The following is a 26330-nucleotide window of genomic DNA, read 5'->3' as shown; positions in this document are numbered from 1 at the left end:
ACTCGCGTGGTTTTCTGCGGATTTACTTAACGCACGTGCGGGTAAATCGAGGATTACGCCGTTGCCCGCTGTGGTCGCAAGTTACGCAGCATCGATTTGTCGCTTTCATACAAATTAATACTTGCCCTTTTTTTTCATGGATTCATCGAAGCACTATTGGAAGTCGCTTCGAATTTCTAGTCCCGCACGACCATGGGATGAACAGAGTTAAATGTAACAATTAATCATCATCACCACCATCATGATCGACGACGTAACGCGGAGCGACCAAAATTGTCCCAATTTCGGACGTTACCCCTTCTATGATGGCTTTCGAGAAGGACAGGCCTGTAGGTCGGAGAGCTAAATTTAACTCGTCCACGGGCCCGGTTGATTAATGGAAACCCAAAGGGGTATATGGACAATAGAAAAAAAAAGGAAGCCAAAAAGCTATGTCGCCATAATGGTGCACCTATACGGAGCGATGATTAGTTTGCCCGACACCCCGGCAATTACCGAGGTTTGTTCGGCGCTGGTGCTTTTGCGCGCGTGGGAGTGGCTGAATTAATCACGAAGCCTATATGATCGCGGGTGATCGGTAATTATTAAAGGGACCGGCTGTATTTTTTTAATTGACATACTGTAGCAATGAGTGGGTGCGTTGGACACCATGTCAACAATCATTTTGTTTTGTTAACGACATTTCATTTGGTTTCAGGTGTCGAATGCAAGTGTCCGCAGATAGAGGCGCCGGAATGGGGCTCGGTGCGCGAGCGGATACTCGAGGACGGCTCGCTCCAGACGATCTACTCGTGCGAGCAGGGTCGCAAGCTCAAGGGCCACAAGATACTCACCTGCACCGCCGACGGCTGGGACCATCCGCTGCCTACCTGCGTACCTCGCGGTGAGCCGTGCCTTTTGTATCATATACATAATATATATATGTGTGTTCATCTTTCTCTCGATTGTTTACTCTGGACAAAAAAAAAGTGGCTGGAGGGATGTTGCGCGTGTACGTACCCTCGAGCTATTCGACATGGAAATTCAATGGGGCGCGTTGGTTACTACGTGTACATATAGCACGCCCACGGTTTCTTTTTTTTTTTTTTTTCTTTTTTTAAGGAACTCGTTATTGCTTGCCGATAAATTGTATCCGATACGACTCGTTCTCGTTTGCGTAACTTATCGAGATGTTATTATTTGGCCAAATGGTATATAATATACGTATAGGCATGGACGTGTAATGAGGAGGATGTAAGTGGGATGTAAGCACAGGTATGCCCTTTTCATCTCGTTATTTATGTTTCGTGGGAGTGCGCCTCCCGGTATACACGTACAGTTGGACTATACTATATGGATCGATGCTCATATGTATACATCACCTATTATTTATGTGGATCCACGGAGATAAACGTCTCGGGATACAAGCGGGTGAATAAAACATGATTCCGCCGTTACACTTTCATGTGAATTGTATAATGTTATTTATACGTTAGGTGCCCAATAATTGTGTACAATTATATAGAATAACGTGTTTTTCGAGAGTTATTGGCCTGATACTCGTTATTTTCTAATTTGTGCGTTATTTCCATCAATGTGGGAGGGACGCGAAAATAACAATTCCCTCGTTGTCCTGCAAAAAAAATATTGGTTTCAAATGAGCATGGCTTCAACGAGTTTTGCCAGTGTCGTATTCGATGTGTTTGACGAATACGCGGAATTTCTCACTTTGCCCCCCCTTTAATCAACCGACACGTAAAACAATAATGCACGGAAATATACTGCATCGCGCTCAATGAACGGATCCGATAACACCGACGCGCAAAAACAGAGTGTCTCTTTTATTATTTTTTTCTTTCTTTCTCACGCACTGGAACCAGAGAGAGGTAAACAAAACAAGAAACAAAAACAAAAAAAACAAAAAAAAAAAACCTGGTCAACGCCGCGATTTACCGATACGCAAACATCGCACTCGATGAGCTGCTGCTTTTTCCTCCTCGAGAGTCCCTTTCGATATGTTTTTTTTTTTTTTTTTTCGTCCATACACAACACTCTGCCTCCCGGTGAATCGAGCCTGCTTTTTCGGCTCTCCATTTGCATGCGCGAAACGTGTGCTGCCCCACCCGCCCCTTCTTTCTCTATTCTGTTGATGGGTCACGGTGTACGTTGTTTGCCCAGAGCGCTCCATTGACTCGAGCCTTTATCTTCCGACCCCTCCCTCCCTCCCGCTCCCACGCGGCTTTTTATCCTCCCGACTATTTTCGCTCTGTTTCCATCTAGCTTCGCTGTACTGCGCACCCACCCGCCCACAAATGGCATCGCGCGTGTGCTTATAGAGATCGGCGCTCTCGGGTAAATCCCATGGAAATAACACACTCGTATCGCTCGGGAGGCGCCGATACGCATGCATGGACCCGCAGGGACATGCAAATTCATACCTGTATGGACTTTTGCGATCGCAAAGAGGACGCTTCGATTGTTTACCCCTTCTCCTTTTTCGTTCCCGTCAAAACAGTCGAATTTTCAAACAATCCCTGTAGGTATACGATTTCGAGATCTTTTGAAAGAAAATCGGCGTGTCGGATGTGCTACGTGAGAATTTCAGAGACCCCGCGGTTCTTTATTATTCATCCCCCTTCTGGGCCTCTTGTTATATATTTTTCCAGCCTTCGTTCCGAACGGAGCATTGAATAGCGGGAGGGGGGGGAAGTTTATCGGGTCAAAAGTTTTCCAAGGCACGCCGCGCCGTTTGATGGGGCTAAAGAGAGAGAGAGAGTCAATAACATTGAAATTCTCGCGCCAGACTCGCGATTATCGTTGCATTCAACGATAACTTTCCTCTCGAGGGCTCCGCCGCTGGTCTCCGCGAAAAGGCTCTGTGTGGACCATTTGCCCTCGCGCACCCCCAAATTATGCTCGAGAGCGCCCCCCCCCTTTCTTCTGCTTCGGCTTTGAAACTTTGCTCTTTTCCTCTCCTGGCGTTCGTCCCTTTTGGTGCTCGTTTTTTGAATTTCCATCGAAGAAGAAAAATAAAAGGCCGTGAAATTCCTCGAGATGTCCGATTGTCCGCTGAAAAGTCGGGCCGTTGGTGCATTTGGATGCTCCGCAAATGGCCATGGCCAACAGTTTTTTTAAAAGGAGGTGAATTATTATTTTTTTCCTCCCCCCCATACGGCAGATACATTGAAATTTTCCAACAATGCTCGAGAAAAGATCAAAAAGAGAGTCTTATTGTGGTGCTGTTTCAGGCGATCTTCTAGCCGAGCTCTGGATTTTCATAGAAGAGGGACGGGAGGAAAAAAAAAAATGGGAAGAAAGTTATTAAATTTTCACCGAATTCATCCCGGCGTTCCAGTTCCGCGCGACTTACTAGCGAACTTTGTGTGCGAAACTTTACAGGGACTCCGGGTAAGTGCAAAGGGAACTCTGGAAGAAAAAAAATGGCACCTATATAAGCGCCGCCGAGTCCGGGACTGCTGCCGCGCGTTCATTGTACTTTATGTACAGCATAAAGAGAAAAGGGGGAGAAAAGAGAATACGAGAGGTGGAAACGTAACGAGACGCTGGAAAATTTCCCTGATGTTGATCGTCGTCGCCGATTGGCCCGATAAGCGCGGATTTATGATTGAACTTTGCCTCCGTCTGCTGCCACCTCCGCCGTCCGATTGCATTCCGATCACGTTCGAGCGAGCAGCGATAGCCTACACTGGCACCGCTTCTGTCACCGTACCACCACCCACGGGGACCTTTTTTTCCCATTTATACATTTTTCTCGTTTTATTATTTTTATCGTGCCATTTTATTTTAATACGTCCATTTGGAGAGTTCACGATTATTGCTTTTTTTTTTTTTTTTTTTTGTATACAGGATTAATGTAGTATTTCGATATTAGCCCCTGTTGGTCAACAGTGGAAGGAAAAATAAAACTAAGCTGTTAACATTCGACCATTCTGCCATCTCTTTGGAGAAGTGCAGCGACGGAAAAACGCGTTTCCTCGCGTTTTAGCACTTGAAAAAAAAAAAAAAAAAAAAAAAAAGCAGGAACTGAGAGCAATGACAAATGGCACCTCTGCCGGCGCACCGTGTCAAAGTCCTTTTAAAGGCTCGCGCGTGCGTGCCCAGAGTTCCCCTTCCGGTGCGGCGAGAGAAGAAAAACAACTCGGCGGCGTTTTTGAGATAAAAAGGAACAAAAAGGTGGTCGCCGTAAAAAAAAAAAAAAAAAAAATAGGAGGGAGAGGGTAATCGGCTTGATTTATGACCAATGGGATATTATGCGGAAACGAGACTCCTTCCTGCAGCCCTCAGTGTTTTTTCCTTCCCTCCTCTTTCTTCTTTCCCTTTCCTACCCCCGCTTTTTTTTTGCGTTCATTCATTTCCACGGCGGATCAGCCGAGCTCTCGAATGTTTCTACCTACCTACTCTCTGCTGTACCGATATCTTTATTAGCCGGACGCGCTTAGGGTTCGGAAATACCCCCGCCGGCTACACGTACTTATCCTCTGATAAAAGACACCACCACCTACGCCCCCGGGTATGCATGCGTTGTTTGCTCCTTTCGTCTCTCTCCCCCTTTTTTCCCTTCGCTTGAAAAAATTCAAGGAGGAGATGGCGCCGCGCGGGCTTCAATTATTACTCCGGCTTCGCTGTTCCCGGAACAACCAACAGCTTGGCGAGCGGTGATAACAATGTTTGCCCCCCTCATTCCTCTCCGCCCCGCCCTACTCTTTTTCTTTCGCTGAGGCTCAAAAACGACGCTTCCAAGAGAGGGAAGCCGTCGTTGAATATTTCACAGAGATGAACTTTGCTGTTTCATCATTGAGATGTCGATTGGAGGAAAAAAAAAAAAAAAACAACGAAAAAACCAGTTACAGAGCACTGCCCGCGAGCATAGGTGTATATGATTTATCGTGCACACGTTGTAAAAGCAGATGTCGTGGGGGCTAGCGCCTCGGAGGATATTAACATAAAACAGTATATCGTCGTGTACGCGGCGCAAGTTCGCTCCGTAAACTTGTCTTGTTTCTCTTCCCCCCTAAGAGCGGATTAAATCATTTCCGTCTCGCGTTACCATCTTAAATCACCGGTTTACAGGGAAGCGCTAATCCGTCGCGCGCGACCATCGATAAAACGTCGATCGGCTGACATGTCGGGTCCTCAGAGTTTGCGCGCTAAAGGGGGGTCGTTTGCTTTTATTTCTGCCGTTTACGTTATATAAGGGGTACCTGGACAAATGGGTAGCGCGTATCGATGTACACCCTAATGTACGTGTAAGTGAAGAACGAGTCAATCGGAGAGCCCCCTAGTAATGCGAGCCCATACACGCGCTGCGGCGTTTTTATGGAGAAGTACCCTGTATGTATCCTCCTGGGGGGGGGGAAGAGTTATGAGAGCCGCTCGGGTGATCTCTTTTTCTTTTTCACGCAACGAGGGCCTATAACATCGGAATGGAAGCAATTCCTCTCTCTCTCTCTCTTGGGTTATTGGATGAGGAAAGGATGAGTTGGTGTTCTTTTGTTTTGCCGCCGCAGATTGCGATGGGTGTACACATTGGGATTCGATTAAGCGGCGAAATTGCCGAGTGCGAAGATACACTTGTTAAGCGCGATGTATGTGCCGATATACCGAGTGCGATTCATTCTCAATTGTTCAGGTATACCGGAGGGATACACCGGCAAGTGAGAGTCTTGTGTACGTGTTTGTAAGAAGGAAATCTGTCTAAGGTGCCGTGTGTTAAAGTTTCGGCTCGGTTTTTGATTAAAATGGTAAATTTAATGTGTTAAAAAAAAAATTTTTTTTACTTACAAACGAAAATCTTATCCACGCGCACGACTGATCTTTTGGAGATTGGACGTTACTGCTAAAAGTACGATGAAAACGTGATTAACGATGATCGTGTTTTTACCCTTTTTACCCCAACTACATCAATTTTTCATTACTTTTACGTTTTCTTCTCTCAAACAAACGGAAGAATAAAGTTCCTTCGCAATGAAAAGCGTAGATGAGAAAAAACAGAAAAGAAAGAAAAGACCACACACGCACTCCATTATCGCTTGAGCTCTATTCGGGCAATTATATTCCACGAAGAAAGTGCAAACGCAAGCAACGAATTGCTCCGAGAAATTCTTGCCGCACACTCGTTCATACTATACACCGGGCGAGCAGAGGTGCAGGTATCCCCATATCTGAGCGGGACGCGCGTGTGCTTGGTTTATCGCGCTCAACTTGCCGAGCTCAAGTTTACCCAAAGGGTATACGCACGGCATCGGGGGGGGAGGGAGGATGGAGAAATATACATATACACCAGTGCGCAGTGCAAATATTTGAAAGAACAGAGCTGCAGCTCCTTAGCGCTCAGCTCGGTCGTACACCCATTCAACGGTTTATGCTTTGTCGAACGCAAGTGAAATATTAGTCACGCCGTCGTGAATATCATTGCGGTCGAGCAGATGGAGATTGACGATAACTTCACTGCATAACAGGAAAGACGCTCCATTAAAAGGTGTAATATGCCTGCAGAGGAAACTCCGGACTTTTATTTCCTCCTCAAAAAGCCCATTTTCCCTTTTTAACCGATAGCTCGCAATTCAATGCGATAAGTAATTGCGAATAGTAATTACTCGAAGCGTGCGAAAGTACACACGCATCCGAGCCTTTTTTCATTCTCCTTCGTGGATCAATCGAAAATGGTTGTTGTGTGTACGCGCGATGCAGCTAAATTAAGTCCGAGAGCGATGCTCGCCAACAACAGCAGCTACTAGTAGCCAGATTATCCGAGGCGATAACTGCTCCTCGTACACGTCTTGATGGGGCTCTATCTTCCGTAGCCCCACCACCGATTATTACCATCGTTCATTTCCCCGGCTATACATGTATAGGTATTATACGTTCGTTTAAATCGAGAGCTCGTGCATCGGCCCTCGATCGCGTGATGTCGAACTAACGCGTTAGAATTGGCTCTTTGAAGGATAAACAGCTCGAACGCCGCGAAAGCACAAAAAACACAACTCTCTTGTGCACACGGAGTATACGGTATAACGTGTGAACGTCACGAAAGCTCCCCGGTTCTTTTCTCCCTCCCCCTCCTCCTCTACGGATTCACGTCTCGTCCCTTTTTCCGCGTCGTTCGTTTAATTTTGTCCACTTGCCACTGCAAGGTATACACTGCAGCGTCTGGGCTTCCCGTCTCGTAGCGCTTATCTCTGCGTTTTCTACGCAGCCCCCTCTCGATGTTCCGTATTATAAGTACCAAACGAGAGAGATTGAAAACGTCCGCAGCAGGCCATCGCGTTTTTCTCCAAGAGGTGGTTGGAGGGGGGGTTGTATACTCCGACGCGCGCACTGTATACAGGTGAATGCGATTTTGCATAATGAGCTGGGGCCTCTATCGGGAAACATGAATAAATCAATTATGCAAAGTGCGCCTATAAATTATTTATCTTCTCTTCGGGGAAATATTAATGGCCGCGTGTGTGTGTACTTTGTTGGCTGGGCAAAAAAATGAAAAGACCCCCTCGCGATTGAGATGCCACGGGGACTTTTTGGGACGCGTGTCCGTAATCTGGCCTTATATACACGCCAGGCCGGTCGCATCGATTATGTGCGGAACGTGTCACGTTGGCGCGATTTTTCTCTTTTGCTTTTCATTAATCCGCAGATCGACCCGTTAAGACGTGCAAGGATATTAATTTTGCGCTGGTCGCATTGGTCTTGATTTGAGAAACTCGACACTACCAATTTGAAAATACAAGCAAATAAACTACTCGATGTTTTTCTAATACCAATTGAGATATCGGTGATGGCGGGTACGTATACACCCTTACACGTTATAATAACAACAACACGTAACTCTTGCCTGTAGCTTATAACTTGATTATTCTCTTCCTGCCAGCGCGAAGGGGGAGGGGAAAATTACACGCCCAGCGCACGAAATTACGTAATTTTCTCTCGATAGCAGCTTGTTCGTCCACGCGTATGCACGTGCAGCGATAAGAAATCGGCTAATTTCTCAGCGGCGTACTTAAGGAACGCCTTTTTTTCTCTTGCACATCCCTGAATCTGCATACAGGCGTTTTAAACGCGCAAAAAAAAAAAAAAAAAAAAAAAAATCGTTCTCCTGCTGTACGTACCGTACCTACCGCGCGTTGTAAATTACGCTCGGGCTCATTACCATTAATTATGTTTATTCATTTATCGCTGATCTCTCGAAAATGTGTTGCGCCGACCACTAAGGGAAGGCCAAAGGTGTGCTCGAAGAAAAGCCAGAGTGTATACCTGCGTGTAATTATACAGGCACTGATTCCCAGCGTCCAAAGATAGAGCGATTATACGCTGGGCCGGCTCCGTGTAAGTGAGTTTGCTGTCAGTTAACCGCGCGAGGGTAAAGGCAGTTGCCATGGAAGCGACGCACACGGAAACACCGGCTGCGTGAACGTCCAGTAGTACCAAATTAGCGTGACGAGGGAGGGAAACAGGAAAATCCCGAGTCCGACGTAGCTCTTTTGTTGTTTCGTGTTGTACGTGGTATCGCGCGAGTGCCTTACACCTGCGCAGAGTAGGGCAGTACCGGTGAAATAATAATACGAAATTTCAAGGGGCTGGGGGTGAATTTGCGTACGCTGCTGTCGGCTTTTAGGGGACGAAGGTATATACGCGCCAGCTGGATTTTATGGGTGTACTTGGAGCCTCGCCGGTGCGAAGGATTTTCCGGGCGAATTTGTCTTCCAAGCTAGGTGGTAGTGACGATGTTGGACGAGAGGTGCTTACCGCGCGGGCTTGTGGCCGTTTTTCTTTCATCGCTCGGTTATTTTATTGGCAGTTTCGAGGGAAATGAATTTCCATGGGAGCTAGGCTACATGTGGCAGAGGAAGCTTCGGCTGAGTGTTTTTTTTTTTTTTTTTTTTTTTTTTTTTTTTTATGGGGAACGTCAGGAGATGAAAAATTAGATGTGTGATTAAGATTATGTCTTACCGTACACGCGTGTATCTACTTGGGTTTTTTTGTTGTTCGATAGAATTTGGGCCACAAATCAATCGATAGTTGACTTTATGTATTTATTTATTTAATATTTGCTTTCATCAGTACTTGGTAGGTAATCAGTAAGTAGCGATCGATTGCTACATTTTGAGATCTACGTTTATGATTCCGTCTTACCGTACACTTCTATATCTACTTGTAATATACATGAAAAGAAAAACAAAGTGTCGTCTATAAAATCTTGTTTCTATTTTCTTACTTAATATTGACTTTTCTGAGTGCACAGTCTCCTTTGAACCTGTAAATTACAACCTGTTAATTTTTTTAATGCAAGCACGAGCTCAAGATTGTGTCTTATCAAACAAGCCAGTATATACTTTAGGCACATAAATTAAGTAGCATTAAATTTTTTTGTTGATATTTACTTTTTCAGAGTACATCACTGTATTGCGATCTATTGTTAGGTACACTTTGAAATATGTGCTTATGATCATGTCTTACCATGCAAGTTTGTATCTACTTAAAATGTTTCTTTTTTTTTCATTTTCCCTCATATTTTATACTTGCTTACATTTTATAATACAAAGTAATGAAATATGCTTTAGTTACGCTTCTCCTTCAAATGTATATGCTCAAGATTACGTCATATCAAACATGTCTGCATCTACTAAAGATACATTTTTTATAGTGGTTTGTTAGAAATGAAAAAAAATTAGTATTCAAGGTACTTCTATTTTGACTGATTAGTAGTTACCCTTTATAGTACGCTACAGTCAGTTGATTACAATAAATTTCCACCTTTGGATATGTTCAATATAACGTCTTACCTAACACGCCTGTATCTACTTTAGATACAAAAATTAAGTATTATTAAATTTTTCTCGTTAATATTTACTTTTTAGAGTACACCAGCGCATTTATTGTTATACACTTTAAAATATGTGCTTGTGATCATGTCTTACCATGCAAGTTTGTATCTACTTAAAATATTTTAATTCCCTCATATTTAATACTTGTTTACTTATTAGAATACAAAATAAAGAAATACGCTCTATTTAAGCTTCTCTTTCAAACGTATGTGCACAAAATCATGTCTTATCGAACATGTCTGCATCTACTAAAGATACATTTGTTTAGTGGTTTGTTAGAAATGAAAAAAAATTAGGATTCAAGGTGCTTATATTTTTTCTACTTAGTAGTTACCTTTTATATTACGCTACAATCAGTTTGTTACAATAAATTGCCACCTTTGGACATGTTCAATGATACGTCTTACCAAACACGCCTGCATCTACTTATTTAAGATTTTTTCAATGAAATGATAAAAATACATTAGTCGGGATTTAACTTTTATTTTCACTTTTTCAGTAACTTTTGAGAGTATAAAGTAAGCGGTGCATCGTGACCTACTGTTACTATTTGTGAGATAATCTGTAAAATGAATGTGTTTAAAACTACACGTACCGCCGCGCTCGACTGCATCTACCGGAAAGTTGATAATCGATCAAACGGTAATTTATTTGGAAACGATCCTACGAAACGCTCGTTGTGCAAATAGAATCGTCACATCTCGAGAACCCCCTGCGTTGCAAAAACACGCGACACGAGCCAACGGTGACGAAAAATCGACTCGAAAAGCGCTTGATTAATCGACCCCCCCTCCCCCGTCCGTACGGCGAAACTCTCCGATATCCGACGCAAAGAGCGAGCACAAACATCGCAGCCCCGACGCATTTATGCAAACCCGATTTCAGGCATCCATCTCTTTCACACGGGATTCCGCAAATGCTCGCTTTCAACTCTTTACATCCACGCGCGTGTACGCACGGATGTCAGCTTCGATTGATTATGCATTGAAAAGAAAAAAAAAAAAAAAGAAAAGAATATACATCTCACATGCGTTACGTACAGCCGATCGCCCACAAAGAGACATTCGCGGAATCGGTAACACTCGCATGGATGAGCTACCGGCATTTCTCAACCTCCCCCCCACCCCCCGTATCGCGTCAAAGTTATGCCGGCCATCACGATGGTACGGCACCGAGGCCAAGGGCCACGCTATGCATGCGCACGTCCTTTGAGAGCCTTACGGTCACTCGAACCTACGAGCAAGGACTTTCATTAGCTATAGGTATTCGAGCGTAATTTAAGCAGCCATGCGCGTAGGTACACACGTAGCCTAAGGTCACGTGGCGCAACAATTGGATTGCAGCCGGGTGTGGCGTATCGATCGATCGGTGGAACTTTGCGTCGCGTCGAATCAATACTGTACAGTGATAGAACTGTGTCATTGTTTTGGGGAATTACGAAAACGCAGATGGTATAGGTATATGTACGTGTACCCACATATGAAAATGGGTGCATTAGTTTCGACAAATAAGCCGCGTGAGATAAATGGAGGCGAATAATCGCACGCGTGAGAGTCAGACGATGTTTACGAGCCGATCGGTGGGTGTACGCGTCGCGGCTGCTATCGATCGAGGACGGCGATCGATTGTAATTAATTTGTCGCGTCGTACGGACGACAAATGGCTCAAGCTTTCAATCTGCGAAGGCACGCACGCGCTGTTTGCTTCCTCCGGGCGCTCGGGGGTGCAAATGAGGAGTTTGTTTTAGCTGCTGCTCTCGCCGTGCGGAGGGAAAAAAAAAAAAAAAAAAAAAAAAAAAAATGCGGGAGCGCACTTGCGACCGAGTGGGTGCGCGTTTGTCTTCCCTTCGCTCTTTGTTTGCTCTCCTGCCCGGTGTCGGACTACGGGCATTTAATTTTCTCTGTTCAGCAGGGAGTTGCGTGCTTTGCCTCTTAAATTTCGATTTTTTCGTGCCGTGACGCATACACCTCCAAACAGAGGTACATTTTAAACTTTTTTCATTAAAAACAAAAAAAATAAAAAATAAAGTCATTGTACAATTTTCTACGTAGCGCAAATCGAATTTGAATTCAGTCCACTCCACCTGAAATACATTTCAGTTCAATCGGCACTGCACCTATTTGCAATTAATTTCCTGTGACTCGCAAACAAATAGCGCGGTATCTATCCCCGAGAGACCTGGTGGTCACTGTACGTATATATATATTGCTAACACTCAGAGTATCCCCGATTTATTTTTACACATCGCTCACTTGGAAACAACAATCTATTGATCTTCCCTTGGACTCAAACTTTTATAAAACTCTAGTTGAGACCAACGAGCTTAACACAACAAATAAAAGCAAACATGTATACTTCGTTGGGTATATTTATGTGATCTAACATTATAAAATTACTAAACCACGGAAGAAATTAACATCATTGTATGAAAATTTATTTATAATTGTACTAATCAACTTGAACGTCAATTTGTTACTAGCCAGATAGTCTACGTCCAAATTCAACAATTCCAACATTTCAACGTCCTTACACTCGAGTTCTCTCTCTCTGTGTACGCGTGTTCACAAGCCGCGCATACCTGCCCCGAAATTGTACATTCACGGACTAATATAATCAGGTGGCAAGGAGAGGGGCAAGTGCTACACCACCCGCTGGCACTGGATATTGAGACCCGTGACGGCGCGTTACTCGGACAACCGAGACCGGTGCATCAAAGCGCACCGGCCGTCCGAGACAGAAAAAGAAGTGGGCACCGACCGCGTGACGAATCCCGTGTTTATTTTTCTCCCGATGCGCGCTGTCATGCGCCGGCACCGTAAAAAATCTCCGACATCGAGAGGAGACGCGTGTGCAATCATGGCCCTTTTGATCGAGCAACGAGAAGAAGTTTTGCTCGCGCACGGTGTATACATGGCAAAAAAAAAGGAGCATCAGCCAGTAATGCTTCGCAGCTCGCTACACCACGTCACTATTGAAATTTTCCCCTCGCAGGCGGATAACAATCGACATCTTCGGGGCGTGTGTACACACCAGCTCGAAGCGAGACACACACCGCGACACGGCAATCTAGATGAGCCCCCGGGAGAGTATATACATATATGTAACTAAGTATACGTGTATACGTCTTCGTTTGTCTCACGCTGCGCCCTCGCAAGTGGAAGGGGAGAGAAATGAAGCGCGCGAGCCATCTCCGCCGGGGGACTTGTTACGAGGAAAGATCTCGTGTGTACAGCCCGAGCGAGTGGATCGAAATTAATGAGGCGCGCGCTCCGGAAACTACGTTCAATGTGTTGTAACAACAGTGTATGGTAGCTGTTCTGCGGTGAGCTAAAGGGGGAGGGGCTTTTTGTCTCCCCCCTCCCCAACCCTCTTTCTCGCGCGATCTGTTGAGAGACGAGATTGAATTTGGCTGGACTGATGAATAAACGTTGCGCCTCCAAATGAGTCTAAATGACATTGTGGCTCACGTCCCTCGTATCTCTCTGTACAATCAGGAAAATTAAAAGCTCTAAAAAAAAAGCACGTGCACGAGACACGCAAAATTATGATGAAAAAGGAAAAAAATTCTATCCATACCCGAATCCGATCCCTATCGCGCAAACGGCAAAAGGGAGCGAGGGAGATTTCGAGATAGCCGCTCGACCGTGTCCTACATGCGCGAGCACACGGCGAGATAGCTCGAGAGAGTCGAGGGATAATGAAAAAAAAAGAAAAAAAAAAAAAAAAAGAGGATTCCGTCGGGGCGTACGTTACCCTTTAACCGCTGCACACAATATCAAGCACACACGTGGCTACAATAGGCTCCCGGGGGCTATGCATCAGGGATACCGTATGGGGTCGCCGCGTGTTTTATCCTCCACACGAGGGCGAGGATACATCATAACGGGGAAGCGGAATAAGGAGAACACGTTGGAGGAAAGGGGGGGGGTGGCGGACAAGAAAAGAAAAGAAAAGAAAAAAAAAAAAGCCAAAGATAATCTACTAGAGGAGGAAGGGGTGTGGGATGTATATGTACGCGCGCTCATTACGTGTGTTATAATACACTCCATATACCACGTGCAGTGCGCGGCTACATTATCCCCGTTACGTCGGCGAAGATAATGTACCTACGTAACGGGCTATACGTATGGGTGTACCGATGTGCAGTATGTAGGTACGGGTGTGCGCCCGCAGCGATGTTTGTCCAAGTGCGATTATTCGCCTCCTATTCTTTGCGCCGCGTCCCGGGAGTGTGTGTAAACAGCGCGGCCAGGGCCTGCTGGAAAAGGATTGGCGACCCGCCAACCGTGCACAGAGTCGTATTGCATTGTGGCTCGTTGACGCTGCTCCTGTTTATTCATGAAAATTTGAGAGAACGGGGGACAGGCTGTAGGTATTATATGCACGGTGGACTTATACACCGGTGGACTCTCCGAGTCTCGGGGCGATTTTTCGCGACGACGTTGTTAATCGTCCCATCCGCGCGAATAAGGATGTTTCGGTGTGGGAAAAGGTGTTCACCTAGTGGATGTTGTCAGTGGCGCAATTAATTATTCCGGTCTTACATTACTGGCGACGCTTTAGTCGTATGAACTTCCCAGCGGTGTACAAACAAAACATCGGATCGCCCCCTTCCAGCTACAAATTAAAGGGATGGCCGCAGGATCCATCCAATTACTCCCACAGAGTAACGTCGCGCACGGAAGGGATGCGACCGGACGAGGTGTAGTGCGTCTTGGAGCACTTACGCTCCGACCCCTGCTCCGTACTTGGGGGCACAATATATACATATACACGTGCACACAAATATTATGCAGTTCCGTGTCCATAATGGTAACGAGAGAGTGGTCCACCGTATATACATCTATTACGCTTGTACACGACCCAGGAATTATATGTCGTTGCATCCTTGTACACGAGCCGCGAAACATGGAGAGACGGGCACGACCTTTGCCTCGGTGGCTCATTGCAGCAACTCAAGGATGGCAAAGTCAGTACGGCGAAATAAGCGAGGCCAAGGCGAGCATCGATCATCCATTGGCAAAAGAGAGAGAGAGAGAAAGAAAAAGTATATAACACGAGGCTGTTACGCCCAAGTGCATGAGAGTACACCGATAATAAGCATACATACACGTGTACGTGCAATTTCCGAGGGCGCTCGAAAATCAGCCGTCTCCGCTTTATTACGGCAGAGTTGATGGCCCGCCCGGAGGTGAGGCGCGGTGGAGATGGCTTTATTAAATACATTTCAGGGTACGGGGAGTCGGGTAAGGGACGGGATGTATTTTTTTTTTTTTTTTTTTTTTTTGTATCGGAGGACAGGCAAATGAGCTGCGCGTGACGAATTTACGCGGAGGGCAAAGCAAAGCCATCAGACGTGATCCAACCCTGCTGAGCATAACGAGATCCCTGCCTAGTTTCGTTCTCCTCGCCCGGTAGCGTAAGGACGATCGGAATCAAGAATAAAATAAAACACGACGTGTAGCTGCCGTAGGTACCATCCCTCTGGGGGAAGAAATCGAGATATAGCAGTGACTGTATACGCGTCAGGGTATAAACTTCCAAGATTACAACACTTGTTAGCTGGTCCCGTAACTTTTCACCGGTTCCCGAAGCTCGAGGACAAATTGAGGCTCCCCTCTCTATACCTATGTATCCACGCACACGGTTTTACGTGCCCTCTGGGCTCTTTTGTCGCTTCTGAGCGCCTAAATTTCTCACTGCAACTCATTTTCCGTGCTTTCGTCTCGTCTTGGGAGTATAGGAATGGTTCGGTGTACGTATCGACCTGCTGATTAATAAATTTATAAGTAAAAAAAAACAAATAAATCCCGCCCCTGGAGTATAGAAATGAGAATGAAAGGCTACGCGCAGTACTTTATGAAGAATATTCAATCAGCCTTGGGTTCCGAGTAATAAAAGCGAGAAACGTTTCTGGAAAATTTCCATACGATCAGAGGAAAATTTACGCCATCAAGACTCTTCCCCCGGAAAGTACATAAATCTCGTGCCTGTATTGAAACGTAAAAGTCCGCCTGATGTATACGTATACATCAGAATAGTTCCCAGGGGAAATGGAGGAGCTGCACCGATAGGTGTACTTTTGTACACACACAATTCTCGACGCGAGCGAAATAATCGAGCTTCAAAAAAAAAAAAAAAAAACAAGTAAAATCTGCTTTTTAGCATATTAACAGCTTTTTCCGGCAAAGCTCCCCTTTTTGCTGCGTTTTTTCTCCTTCCCCAATTTATCCGACGTTTCTCTTTTTAAAAAGCAAAAGGTGTGCGCTACCGTAAATTGTTTCGGCTCCATGGGCAGGCCCTTAAAAACGCAGGGGAAGGGAAAAAAAAAAAATGGCTCGAGGGCGCACTAAATTCAGTGGTGTCAAAAGCACCGACGACACGAACGAGGGCCATACAGTGAACGAGCGAGTCTTGGAGCTGCGGTAGTGCAGAGGTATAGTATCGGTATATATCCGGCGTGTACGAGAATTGAAAGAAGCCACATTTATCAGCAGCCGCGGAGCAGCTAGTTCCCTATATGTATTATGTACACCTACTTGCGGTCACCTCTGCTTCCTTCCGTCCCTTACGTGTGGGTATACTCTCGTAGGCTCGTAGGTATGTCGCCTAACGATTTCTCCTGCCCCACATGTAATCGTAATATATACGCTGTATACGCGTGTATGGCATTTAAAACTGCATCAATAGTATTGTACAACCATGGGCATTTCGTAATTCCTGACGAAACGATCGAGCCGATGAAATGTGATACATCCCCCTATACCAAAGCGCGCTCAGCTGCAAGAAAATACGATCTCGAGAGCACGACTGTAATTAAAGAAAAAACTCCATCGGCCAAGCAAATAATGAAATGACAGATCGTTTTTCTTTGTACGCGTTTATTATATGTATACACGTATGACCCACAAGTGCATGAAAGAACGAATCGTAATTCCTCGGTCTCTCATTCTCCGCCCCGATAAATTGCCCCCGATATTCCATTGTCCTCCTCCACATGACTATCTTGGTCGCATCTTAATGCCTCGGCAGTATTGTGTATACACACGTTCATCGACACCTCGTTGTCGCCGTGTAAACTCCATTTGCACTTGATTTCACAACACCGTCTGCGGTAGATTTATCGACTCGCGAATAAACCGCGACGGACGAGCTAGTTGTCGCGCTTTACGATTCTCACGAGTGTCAATACGCGGTTGTAACCCCCCCACTGGTGAACATCTCTGTTGGAAATGTATTAATTGTATCAGTTGTACGTACACCCTGCGTTATAATGGGATACCTCGTTGGTAACGATACTCGCGTAATTTGCACGTATTTTATGTCCACATGTGGCCTCTCGGGGGAGGGCCAAATTTACTTCGACTATTTCAATTCTCGGGACCGTCGAGTCAATATTTCAGCTTCAATTAGCGCGAGGGCAATATAAACGCGGTAAATGGAGATAATTATAACAAAATCGATGACGGCAACAGCACATCGCACAGCCGGGCCAAGGTAAATTAACGCCACTCGCCTACTTTTGTGGATCCACGCGATTACTCGTCAATACAATTGTATTAAAAACTAATTGACGAATCTATGGATAAAAGACTTTGTCTGATATATCTACTTTTTTATTTATTTATTTTTTTTCTGTCTCAAAACACAGACAAGCACAAGGCCCGATACGACTTGTATCTGGGCGACGCGCCCGGCGACGACATACTCGGCAGTAGGTCGAGGCGCCAGAAGCAGAAGCAGCCGAAGAAGCAGCAACGTCCGAAACTCGACGCCCTGGCTAGGCTCAATGCGACCTTCGTTGCTACCATAGACGCGAGCTGTTACGGCAAACTGAGGGCCGGGAAAGGCCCCGTCAAGCCACCCGTTGTCGACCACGCTGTCTCTACCAAGTTCGTCAGGTGGGCCGGACTTTGGTTTCTTTCGAAAGATTTGTTTTCACCCATAACTGAATTGTAGCAATTGTTTCCGTCATTGAATCACCATATGAACGCAAAAACTTGTACACGCTTTTATTTTGCGTTATCAGCGATTGGAAAAAAAGAAACTGATCGGAAAATGCATCTCTATCGTGCTATCGTTTACAAACGTTTATGTTGAAAAAAAAAAAAAAAAAAAATTAAATTGTATCTCTGTAGAAGCAGTGAGCAGTTTTATCTCGACAGCAAAATGAAAAAGTAAGAATTTCGTGTGTTTGTTTTCCCAGGAAAAATACTGCCGAGCCTAACAATAGATACCAGATGGTAGTTTACGAGTGCGACGAGGGATTTGCACTGAGGAATCTCGAGCAAGACCGGCTCTACTGTAGCTCGGGCACGTGGCAAGGCGCTCGGCCTGAATGTGTGAAAAATCAAGGTACGCGTATACAATACATATATTGTGCTGAATCCCGTGAAAAATCCAAAATACATAATCTCTGAAAGGCACATACAAATCGGCACAGCAATTTCATCTTATGTCGTTGAACGTTCAAGAATGTGGGTTTAGTGAAAGAATTATTTGTCACTGTATTTCGTATAATAGGGCAAAAAACCATATAATATAATATATCTCGCGTATACTCGTATAGACTCATAACTAGAGCAGAGATTAGCAGTAGTGTGTGGATGTATAACAATTGAGTCGACGGAGACCCGAGTATGATATTTTCAGATGTCGCGAGAGGAGAGGCCGAGAAGCTGCCGACAAACGGGAGCAAGAAAAGATGCGCCAGCGAGAAAAACGCCTGCGAACAGGTGTGCCTCGACGTGGACGAGGGCATCGAGTGTTCCTGCTTCGACGGCTACCGCCTCGACGGATCGTCCTCTTGCGCTGGTGAGACAAATAGTTTTTTCGGTCAATCAACGGGCACCGATATCGTTTCAATTAACCACCCCCTTTTTTTTCCCCAATCGAGGCAAGTACATGGGGGGGGGGGGGAAGCGCGAATCATCGAAAATTTTCACCGGACGATTGGAAGCCGTTGTCTCAGCCCGAAGACCAGCAGACTCCGCGAGAGACGCCTCGGCAATCGGAAAAAGTAATCAGAGCCAATCGCCGGCGGGCCGTAACGATCGATCGCGAAATTAAATACGCTCCCAGTCGGCCAACCCAATTTTCCCGGGAAACACGTTTTCTCGCTCCCAATCGTTTTTCTCTTTCTTTGTTGTTTTTTTTTTCTTTTTTTTTTTTCACGTTTTTGTTTCGGCGGATGGATAAATATGACTTTTCCATTAATCCTCGGGTCGTCGCTTCTCGCGACACCTGTGCACGCAGGCGTTGCGCAATAATCTGAAAGGCCGACAGCTCCGTGAAATTAATGGAAGCCGATACTCACTCATCCACTGATCATCCAAAAAGTAGTGGTCTACTTTGAGCCATCGCTAATAAACGCAAGTGACGTAATATTTGTACGAGAACCCATCCACCGAGAGACACTAAAACTCGTTCGTAACCGGAATAATCTCGGCGAGGCTTCGTTGACGAGTATAGAAGCGCGCCTGCATATAACGCGAGGGATTAAGTGATTCGACCACGAGAGGAAAGCGAATGTGGCTTAATGACTAGATTCTTTTTTTTTTTTTTTTTTTTTTTTATGGGAAATTTTAAGAGCCACGGCACTTTTGTGGATTAATGTCGCAGACGTACATGGGCTGCGTACGTACGTTTTCGATTGAAGCGCGTGTAGCAGGAAAAAAAGGGTAATCGTAGCAGTTGGTAGATAAAATCTTGTGGGACGATTTACTCGGGACGAAAAAAAGTACCGCCGGAAATTGGACTCGGTGCCATAATGTACATTCATGTACACATGGAGAAAAGTGGAGCTGGCGTGGGAGTAATTTTTTTTTTGTTTTCACATTAATATCCTCGCGGTAAATATTTCCTGTTGCAGATATCGACGAGTGCGCCGAGGGCAGATCTGGATGCTCGCACGTGTGCCGGAACGACCGGGGCTCCTTTCACTGCGACTGCCCGCCCGGCTATCGATTGGCCGACGACCACAAAACTTGTAAAGGTACACAACTCGACGCCCAAAGTGCATGTAACCCATAATTGTAATGATCATAGAGACAACATGTTCGACTCCCAAATCGTCATTTAGTGACAGTTGATGTACCAAGATACGAAAAGTTGAACTTGACTCGTTAAAAAAAAAAACGCGAAATTAAAACCAATGAAATAGCCATTAAGGTATAACTGATGCGCTCTCGAACGCAACCGTGTTAACGTGCATGATACACTCTTGGGCGCAGATATCGACGAGTGCGCTTTGAACGATGGACACGGGCCGTGCGACCGGATATGCAACAATCTGGCGGGCGGTTATGAGTGCAGCTGCAGCGACGTTCCGGGCTATAAATTGAAGGCGGACAATCACACTTGCGAGGACGTAGACGAGTGCGCCGACAACAATGCCGGCTGCTCGCACACCTGCGTCAATACCCCCGGAAGTGCTTTTTGCATTTGTCCCAAGGGCCACTACCTCGGCAACGATTACAAAACGTGCGAAGGTAACGTGTAACAACACGCACTGCTTTGATTGACGATGTCAATATGTTTTTTTTTTTTTTTTTTTCCCGTTTCTATTCCGTCAGACGTCAACGAGTGCAACGCCACGGAGCGGGTGTGCAAAGAAAAAACGGAGGATTGCGTCAACTTGGAGGGCTCGTTCAAGTGCGTGCCCAAACTAAAGAAGAAAACAAAAACCCTCCCGGAGGAGGATTACGACTCCGAGGAGGATGAGGAGGATGAGGACGATGACGAGGACGACAACGAAGACGACGAGGACGAGTACGACGACGAGAGCATCACCGAATCCTCGGACCCCCTGTACGAGTCGTGCGAACTGGGATTCAAGAGGGACGAGACCGGCGAGTGCACTGGTACATTATACGCAACTATACAACCCCATAATACCCGATACCTCTAGTTAACGTTTAAAATGCGAAATGGCGTGTTGTCAGACATCAACGAGTGCGAGGAGGACGACGGAGGTAGCCACGGGTGCGACCACACCTGCCGGAACCTGGTCGGCACCTACTTCTGCGACTGCAGGCCCGGCTACGAGCTGAACAAGGACGACTCCACCACGTGCACGGACGTGGACGAGTGCGCCCAGGTCCCGAAGCCGTGCTCGCACACCTGCACCAACACCGACGGCTCCTTCGCGTGCTCGTGCCCACCGGGCCGCGCCCTCGACGAGGACGGGGTCACGTGCAAGGAGCCAAACGAGACGTGCGCCACCACGAGGAGCCACCCCTGTTCCCACGAGTGCCGGGACACGCCGGCCGGTCCCACGTGCGTTTGTCCGGCCGGCCACGAGCTCGCCGCCACCGACAACGCCACCTGCGTCGACGTGAACGAGTGCCTCGGGCCCGAGCATGGCTGCACCGAGGAGTGCGCCAACGAGGTCGGCAGCTACAGGTGCATATGTCCGATGGGCTGGTACCTACGGGAGGACGGCCGCACGTGCGAGGACGTCGACGAGTGCGCCGAGCACCACTACTGCGCCCACAAGTGCACCAATACCCGGGGCTCGTACCGGTGCGACTGTCCGGCTGGGTATCTACTGGGGGACGACAGGCGCAGCTGCGAGGACATTGACGAGTGCTCGCGGGGCATACACGAGTGCTCCCACACCTGCCACAACGAGAACGGCACGTACAGTTGCTCATGCCCCAGTGGCACGACCCTCGCCGTGGACAGGAAGACGTGCGAGCCGGCCACCTCCTGCGAGACGCTCAACTGCTCTCAGCGCTGCGTCGAGTTTACCCACCGGTGCGAGTGCTCCTTGGGTTACACCCTGCTGATGGACGGCAGAAGTTGCGAGGACGTGGACGAGTGCGGGCTTGTAGGGCATGGCTGTTCGCACGGTTGCATCAACGTCCCGGGGTCGTACAGGTGCGCGTGCCCGGAGGGCCTGATGCTCGACACCGACGGCCGCTCCTGCAGGACCTACGAGCCTTGCGCCAACTCGTCGTGCGCCCACAATTGCGTCAACACGCACGGGTCGTACGTGTGCACCTGCAGGCCCGGCTACGAGCTGGAGATGGACGGTAACGGCTGCAAGGACATCGACGAGTGCATCGGCACCAACCACGGCTGTAGTCACGAGTGCGTTAACCGAGAGGGTGGCTACGAGTGCGCTTGTCCGCGGCGATGGTTCCTGGGACCGGACTCGCGGACCTGCCTCCTCGACGAGGACTTTTGCTCGAGGCGGCACGGCTGCTCCCACACCTGTGAGGAGGACAAAGACAACCTAAACAGCGTGAGATGCGGCTGCCCGGAGGGCTACGAGCTCTCCGAGAACGAGAAGACCTGTCGGGACGTGGACGAGTGCGCCGAAGGCTCGCACGCGTGCTCGCACAACTGCACCAACAGCCCGGGCGCGTACGAGTGCCGGTGCAACGCGGGCTACGAGCTCCTCGACGACCGATACACCTGCAAGGACGTCGACGAGTGCCTGCTCGGGCTGAACGACTGCTCGGACCTGTGTGCCAACACCGAGGGTGGCTACGAGTGCGCCTGTCCCGGTGGCTACCGGCTCAACGACGACCGGACCACTTGTGCCGACATCGACGAGTGTCTCTTGGGTGGGCACGGGTGCTCCCACAACTGTCGGAACACCGCGGGTGGCCACGCGTGCCACTGCCCCGAGGGTTTCGCCCTGAACCCGGACAACAGGACCTGCGCGGAAATAACCAAGGCCTGCAGCCCAGGACACGGCTGCTCGCACAGGTGCCACGTGATGGACGGCAAGGATACGTGCGGCTGTCCATTGGGTATGGAGTTGCTCGGTGACGGCCGCACGTGCATGTTGTTGGACAAGTGCTCGAGCGACAATGGAGGCTGCTCCCACGAGTGCGAAGACGTGCCGGGTGGTGTTGCTGGGGTACGGTGCAAGTGCCCGGGTAATTTGCACCTCCTCGACGACGGCAAGTCTTGCGTCGAGGTGAACGAGTGCCTGATCGACAACGGGGGCTGCTCGCACTCCTGCCACCACCACCGGGAGAATGGTAGCGTGTCCTGCGGCTGCCCCGACAACATGGTCCTGGATGGGGACGAGCGCAGGTGCGTCTACGTGGGTCAGTGCTCGAGGAACAACGGCGGCTGTAGCCACGCCTGCGAGATAAACGACAGTGGCGCGGTCGCGTGCAAGTGCCCGGCTGGCTTGAGACTCGGCCGGGACAACGGGACTTGCGTCGACGTGGACGAGTGCCTCGAGGGCAGGGCCAACTGTAGCCACGGCTGCGCCAACACGTACGCCGGCTACGAGTGCACGTGCGACCCCGGCTACGCGGCCAACCCCACGGACAACGCCCTCTGCGAAGACGTGAACGAGTGCTTCGCCAACAACGGCAACTGCTCGCACGTGTGCGCCAACACCGCCGGTGGCTTTACCTGCGGCTGCTTCCCCGGCTACGTCCTGGCCGAGGACGGGTTCGCGTGCGTCGAGTCCAAGGCCTGCGCCCGCAACAACGGGGATTGCTCGCACTTTTGCCACGTCGACGGTAGCACCGGTGCCGCGTCGTGCTCGTGCCGGCCGGGTTTCACTCTCCGCTCGGACGGCAAGAGCTGCGAGGACGTCGACGAGTGCGAGGAGTTCGAGAACGACGTGCACGCGGGCTGCTCCCACAGGTGCGTCAACCTCGAGGGTGGCTACCACTGCGAGTGCCCGGACGGCCAGGTCCTTCTACCCGAGGACAACCGGACCTGCGTCGACGTGGACGAGTGCCACCTCCGCCTGCACAACTGCACCCACGGCTGTGCCAATCTCCCCGGGGGCTACGCGTGCACCTGTGACCTGGGCCATTACCTCGATCCCGTGGACAACCGGACGTGCCTCGACGTGGACGAGTGCGCCCGCGACAATGGCAACTGCACCGACGCGTGCGAGAACACCGTGGGGGGTTACCGGTGCCACTGCCCCGTGGGTTACCAGCTCGACGACGCCGACGGCAGAGGCTGCGTCGACGTGAACGAGTGCGAACTGGGTACCAGGTGCTCCTTCGAGTGCCTCAACACCCCGGGCTCGTACCGGTGCCTCTGCCCGGATGGCAAGGTCCTGGCCAACGACTCGCGAGCTTGCCTGCCCGCGTCCAACGACGTTGAGGGGGGCTGTGGCCGGGACAACGGGGGCTGTTCCCACGGGTGCCGCGCCGACGATGACAAAGGGGGCTTTGGTTGCGCGTGTCCGTTGGGCATGTACCTGGACCCGGGGGACAACCGGACGTGCCTCGACGTGGACGAGTGCGCCCACGACAATGGCAACTGCACCGGCGTCTGCGAGAATACCGTGGGGGGCTTCGTGTGCCGGTGCACGGGGGGCTACGAGCTCGATCTGGAGGGCGATGGTTGCGCGGACGTGGACGAGTGCGCCGTGGACAGAGGGGGCTGCTCCCACGAGTGCGTCAACACCGAGGGGGCTTATCGCTGCGGGTGCCCGTCCGGGTACAAGTTGGGGGTGGACAACAGGACTTGCGAGGACGTGGACGAGTGCCTCGAGGGTAGGGCCAACTGCAGCCACGGCTGTAGAAACGCGGAGGGTTCCTTTAGCTGCGAGTGTCCAGTAGGGGAGCGGCTGGGGGCGGACGGTAGGGTGTGCCAGGCGGAGGACCCGTGCTCGTTGGGTAACGGCGGGTGCGAGCAGGTTTGTCGGGTCGACGGTGGCCGGGCAGTTTGCGAGTGTAGGGCTGGTTTTTACGCGCTCGAGGGGTCGAACGGGTCAAGGTGCGTCGACGTCGACGAGTGCTCGGGGAGCCACGGGTGCGAGCACAACTGCGTCAACACGCACGGGTCGTACGAGTGCAGGTGCAGGACCGGCTTCGAGCTGAGGGACGGCGCTTGTGTCGGTGAGTGCAGTTTGTTGGACAATATGATATATGGGTCTCGCTTGGGAGTCCGGGGCTGAGATTAAAAATGCTTTTCTATTTGTTCAGTTACTTCATCCCGACAATTAGCCGCTGTAACTGTCCTTTTGATACGCCCTGATTACTTGTAGTTGTGTCGAGCACCTTTCAGCCCCGCTCTCCTCCGTGTTATTTTAAAAAATGATGATTTGATGGATTTTTTTTTTTTTTTTCATCACGTATAGATATCGACGAGTGCGTCCAAAACGTTCACTGCGAGGGTGGCTGTGTCAATACCCCCGGTTCCTATAGGTGTGGGTGCAACGCTGGTTTCAGGAAGGAAGCGCACGGCTGTGTCGGTTGGTATTACTATACACTTGACGAGGACGAAAAGCCAATGAAACTTAATCATTTCAGACATCGACGAGTGCCAACGCGACAATGGCAATTGCGAGCAGATCTGCATAAACGGCCTCGGTTCGCACGGGTGCTCTTGCTATCCGGGTTTCTACGTGGATCGAAGGTAACGATAGTCACGACCCGTCAAACCGCAAAGTTGTGAATTTTTTTCTTTTTTTTTTTACCCCAGAAATTCGAGCCAGTGCGTCGACGTAAACGAGTGCCTGTACCGTAACGGTGGCTGCAACGGTGACTGCATCAACACACCCGGGAGTTACTACTGTGTCTGCGCGGACGATTTAGTGCTCGCCGTCGACGAGAGGACTTGCGTATCAAAGTCGAGTACCCAGAGGTGCCCGGCGTTACTGCAACCAACGTACGGCGAAGTGAGTCCCTCTCTGCTCCGCATTATTTTTTTGTTTTTGTTTAGCTCAAACATATACATATCCACGACGACTACTGTTATCCTCGTACAGATAAGGTGTCCGGGTCACCCGTCCGAGTCCCCGGATTATCCGGTCGGAGCCGAGTGCCACATAAGGTGCAGAAGAACATTTAGACTGGAGGGCTCTTATCTGCGGACGTGCGTGGCCGGAGGCCACTGGGACGGCCAACAGACCATCTGCGTTCGGGACTACGCGTCCGAGGCACGTCCCTACTACACCGGTAATGATATGTATATCACATGTTGTACGTGTACGATTTTCAAAGGGTGGACACCCGATGGTGATCCAGTCCGAGTTGGGTATAACAATCGATTGGTAGAAAACCGACAAACCCGGTGTATAAGCTCAGCCCGTGGATCCTTTGTGACGCGTTAAAGAGAGCCTCGCGGTGGCTGCTGTCTTACCTGCACAGCCATACTAAAGAGAGCCCCATACGTTAACGTCACTCCCCAATGAGTTTACTCTCTCCCTCTTTTTTTTTGCACCTTTCTTTCAAAGTCTCCTTCGTGGACACACATACGCTCTCAATCCGAAAGCCCGTATTTTCCTTGGTTCGCTTTTTCCTCTTTTGCGCGCTCGCCGGAAAATTCTCTCGCGAAAAGCCCGCGCGCTCTCATTGTTTCGGATAACGAGCGCGAGAGGGTTTTGCTCCGTCGCGGATAAAAGGAAGCTCATCCCCGTCTATTTTACGCGGACGTTTTGTCCCATCCCCCCCTATTCCATCACCCCTTTTATTTATTTTTTTTTTTTTTTGCTCGTATACTATACGGACGGGCTTTTTCCTCTTCTTCGCTGTTTCGTCCTAATACTTCGATCGCCTCCCAATGAACCGAATT

The 26330-nt window shown here is 48.8% G+C and overlaps 1 protein-coding gene across 1 annotated transcript in view; it reads left to right on the top strand.

Moving 5' to 3' along the window:
• Positions 1–627: 627 nt before the first annotated feature.
• The window catches only part of LOC106644362 (uncharacterized), a 40385-nt gene continuing 14682 nt past the window's right edge, over positions 628–26330 (top strand). The window contains exons 1-13 of the mRNA XM_089589152.1: positions 628–631; positions 698–883; positions 17473–17722; positions 18028–18176; positions 18474–18635; positions 19693–19815; positions 20054–20311; positions 20396–20683; positions 20765–24652; positions 24895–25008; positions 25067–25172; positions 25239–25434; positions 25525–25714. Of these exons, the coding sequence (XP_089445278.1) occupies positions 628–631; positions 698–883; positions 17473–17722; positions 18028–18176; positions 18474–18635; positions 19693–19815; positions 20054–20311; positions 20396–20683; positions 20765–24652; positions 24895–25008; positions 25067–25172; positions 25239–25434; positions 25525–25714 (5914 nt within the window). The remainder of the gene's footprint in view (positions 632–697; positions 884–17472; positions 17723–18027; positions 18177–18473; positions 18636–19692; positions 19816–20053; positions 20312–20395; positions 20684–20764; positions 24653–24894; positions 25009–25066; positions 25173–25238; positions 25435–25524; positions 25715–26330) is intronic.

The sequence above is a fragment of the Copidosoma floridanum genome, unplaced genomic scaffold (genome assembly GCF_036245765.1).
Source record: "Copidosoma floridanum isolate Cflo_tuat_1 unplaced genomic scaffold, Cflo_Japanese_pri ptg000001l, whole genome shotgun sequence".
In the NCBI taxonomy this organism is placed as follows: domain Eukaryota; kingdom Metazoa; phylum Arthropoda; class Insecta; order Hymenoptera; family Encyrtidae; genus Copidosoma; species Copidosoma floridanum.
The sequence above is the reverse complement of the archived record's forward strand: the minus strand, read 5'-3'. Positions and strand labels throughout refer to the sequence as shown.